The sequence below is a fragment of the Olea europaea genome, unplaced genomic scaffold, assembly GCF_002742605.1.
Source record: "Olea europaea var. sylvestris unplaced genomic scaffold, O_europaea_v1 scaffold199, whole genome shotgun sequence".
NCBI classification, from domain to species: Eukaryota; Viridiplantae; Streptophyta; class Magnoliopsida; order Lamiales; family Oleaceae; genus Olea; species Olea europaea.
This window is the reverse complement of record NW_019237766.1, coordinates 301048-303802: the sequence shown is the minus strand read 5'-3', so window position 1 is coordinate 303802 and position 2755 is coordinate 301048. Positions and strand designations below refer to the sequence as shown.

Below are 2755 nucleotides of genomic sequence, written 5' to 3'. Positions count from 1 at the left end.
TAATGTTTTCCCATAAGGATGATGTAAAAGAATATACAAAAAATAAGTGACAGTCTATTTCCACCATATGCCCACAAAGAACATAATCACGATAGATATCCAAATATTATAATTTATCTTTAGTTAGGAGTTTAGATTGAACCCCTAACCATAGCAAAAATGAGTGCTTCGGTGTTATACAACATCTCCAAACATTGGCAGACCAAATCCTCTTTGTACCTCTAGGCCGGAAGTCATCATAGGTCATTTTTGTGTAGAATTTTTCACCAATTGACCAGGGCTTAAATGTTTTCTTGAATTGCCTGAAAACGGTCACTGTTCTATGGAAACACAACACGCTGACTTGAGGTTATTCCATCAGATGTAATCAGGTTGTTTCCTCTCACCACCTGAATGGACAACGCGAACTGTTCTTGTACACAAATTTGCAGGGCAGCAACAGTTTTTAGCAACATATCCCTGATTTCCAGCAGTTTTTTGAAGAGGGGAGAGTGATCTTTTCTTGGTAAAACATCCTAAATGCAAGTCCCTTTATGGTAAAATTGGTAAACCTAACGTATCCAAAGAGTGTCCTTTTTATGTTGAATATTCCATAGGAATTTAGCAAGTAAAACTAAGTTCCAACTTTTCAAGTCCTTCAACCCAAGACCCCCATCATATTTTGGAAGGCAAACATCCTTCCACACCACCAAAGGCTTCTTGGAGCCCTAATGAAATTTTTGCCAAAGGCTAACAATTATTGAGATAACTGTAGTTGGGATAAGGAAGATAGAAACCCAAAAATATTCAATACCTTGAAGGACTGCCCTACTAAGTTCCACGTTGCCCGCATAAGATAGAGAGGAGCAATTCCAAGCTCCAATATAAGCTATATTTTTTTAAGAAATGGAGCATAACAACTAATTTTGAGCTTCTTCGAAGCAAGATGGATGCCCAAATAACGAAAAGACATAGTACTCTTCGAGAAATTTGTGAGTTCAAGGATATCATCAAGCTCTTGCCCATGAATAGCAGCTGTATTCAAACTGGACTTTGGGATGTTCATCCTTAAACTCGATACAAGACCATAGTTGGAAAGAAAATCCATTAGTACATAAAATCTTCCCTTGCAAAGAGTATAAAATCATCCATAAAACCTAAGTGAGTGATCTTTAAGGGGCCACAATTAGGGTGATAATTATATTCACTATCATTTATGGCAGCCCTAACCATTCTTGAAAAAATTTAATACAAAGCACGAACAAAAAAAAAAGGGATAGAGGATCACATTGCCGGAGGCCTTTCCCTCATTTGAAGAAACCATGTATACTCCCGTTCAATGCTATGGAATATGTTGGAGAAATAACACATTCCATAACCAACTGTATAAATCTCGAAGGGAAGTGTTCAAGAAAACCTTTAAGGAAATCCCAACTTATCGAATAATAAGCTTTTCTTAGATCAATTTTTAGGAGGTATCTCGGAGCAATCTTCTTTCTATTATATTGTCTCATGAGTTCTTGGGTAAGATGGATGTTTTCCATCATAATCCTACCCTCAACAAAAGTGGCTTGTGCATGGTCCACAATGTTCCCCAAGATAAGCCTCAATCTAGAAGCAAGGATTTTAATAATCACTTTGTAGATAGCATTACAACAAGATATAGGCCTATAATCTCCAATGCTAGGTGCGTGACTTGACTTTGGCATCAAAGCAATGACAGTGTAGTTGATTTGTTTGAGGATGTATCCCGATGACTTTGTAGATATCATTACAACAAGATATAGGCCTATAATCTCCAACGCTAGGTACGTGACTTGACTTTGGCACCAAAGCAATGACAATGTAGTTGATTTGTTTGAGGATGTATCCTGATGAGAAGAATTCCATGATAGCCTCCACAAAATAATGTTCAATACTCCCCCATGCTTTTTAAAGAAACATAAAGTGTCACCATCCGGCCTGGGAGATTTACCATCTCCAATACCAATGAGTGCTTCTTTTGATCTCCTCACTAGAAATGTCCCGGATCAATGAGTTACCTTGTTCCAAAGATATCAAAGGTCCATTGCTAATAATGTCCAGCTCAATAAGCCGAACCGGCTTACTTTTACCTAGTAAGTTGGTGTAAAATTGGACAAATTCCCGAGCAACTTGGTCTTGTGAATTAGTATACATCCTGATGCCAACCCCGTAGCAACGTTGACTACAAAACCCACAACGAGATTGACGAACCCAAGAAAGCCAAATTAATCCAAAGTTTAGGATTAACCCAAAAGAAAGTCGAACCAAAAAACCCAACAAGAACGACGCTTGAAAGATCCCTTGATCACGCAATCGAAGAATTAAATCCGATTGTTTGAATACCACAAGTTAACACTTGATAAGTTCGAAGTTGTTCAATGAAGAACAATGAAGAGAAGACAATACGCCTCACTATAATTCAATATCAATAATTTCAAAGGTTTTTAACAATTGAATGGAAACTCCTATTTATATAAACCTAAAAACTAGGTAAAAATCATGCAAAAGTCGAGCATAATCTCCAAAATATGGAAAATAATCAAAATCTAACAAAATATGAAAAATTGCCAAAATTGAAACATTCGCCAAATTTTTGGCCTGTGCGGCCGCGTGGTGTATTTCCATGTGGTCGCATGGTTCAACAAAAATCCCAATTTAAGTTTCGGTATGCCACTGTGCGGTCGCATGGTGTTTTTGTTGTGCGGTCGTGCATGGTTTTTTCAGCCTCCGGTTTCATCGCTTGATAACAAAT

General features: G+C 37.6%; 1 protein-coding gene across 1 annotated transcript; it reads right to left on the bottom strand.

Annotated features, from left to right (window-relative positions):
- Positions 1-1086: 1086 nt before the first annotated feature.
- LOC111379447 lies at positions 1087-2157 on the bottom strand. Its single transcript, XM_023002821.1, has 3 exons — positions 1967-2157; positions 1363-1875; positions 1087-1213 (listed from the first exon to the last, which is right to left on the bottom strand). The coding sequence occupies exons 1-3, from the start codon at positions 2155-2157 to the stop codon at positions 1087-1089; spliced, it is 831 nt and encodes a 276-aa protein (XP_022858589.1).
- Between the last annotated feature and the right edge of the window lie 598 nt (positions 2158-2755).

Bases quoted from the DNA above. Each gene is read 5' to 3' on its own strand.
- LOC111379447 (XM_023002821.1), bottom strand. From the start codon at position 2,157: ATGTATACTAATTCACAAGACCAAGTTGCTCGGGAATTTGTCCAATTT. The intron at 1,876-1,966 runs GTATTGGAGATG...TATTTTGTGGAG, and splicing joins ATCAAAAGAAGCACTCATTG to GCTATCATGGAATTCTTCTC. The intron at 1,214-1,362 runs GTTGGTTATGGA...AATTTTTTCAAG, and splicing joins TTCCCTTCGAGATTTATACA to AATGGTTAGGGCTGCCATAA.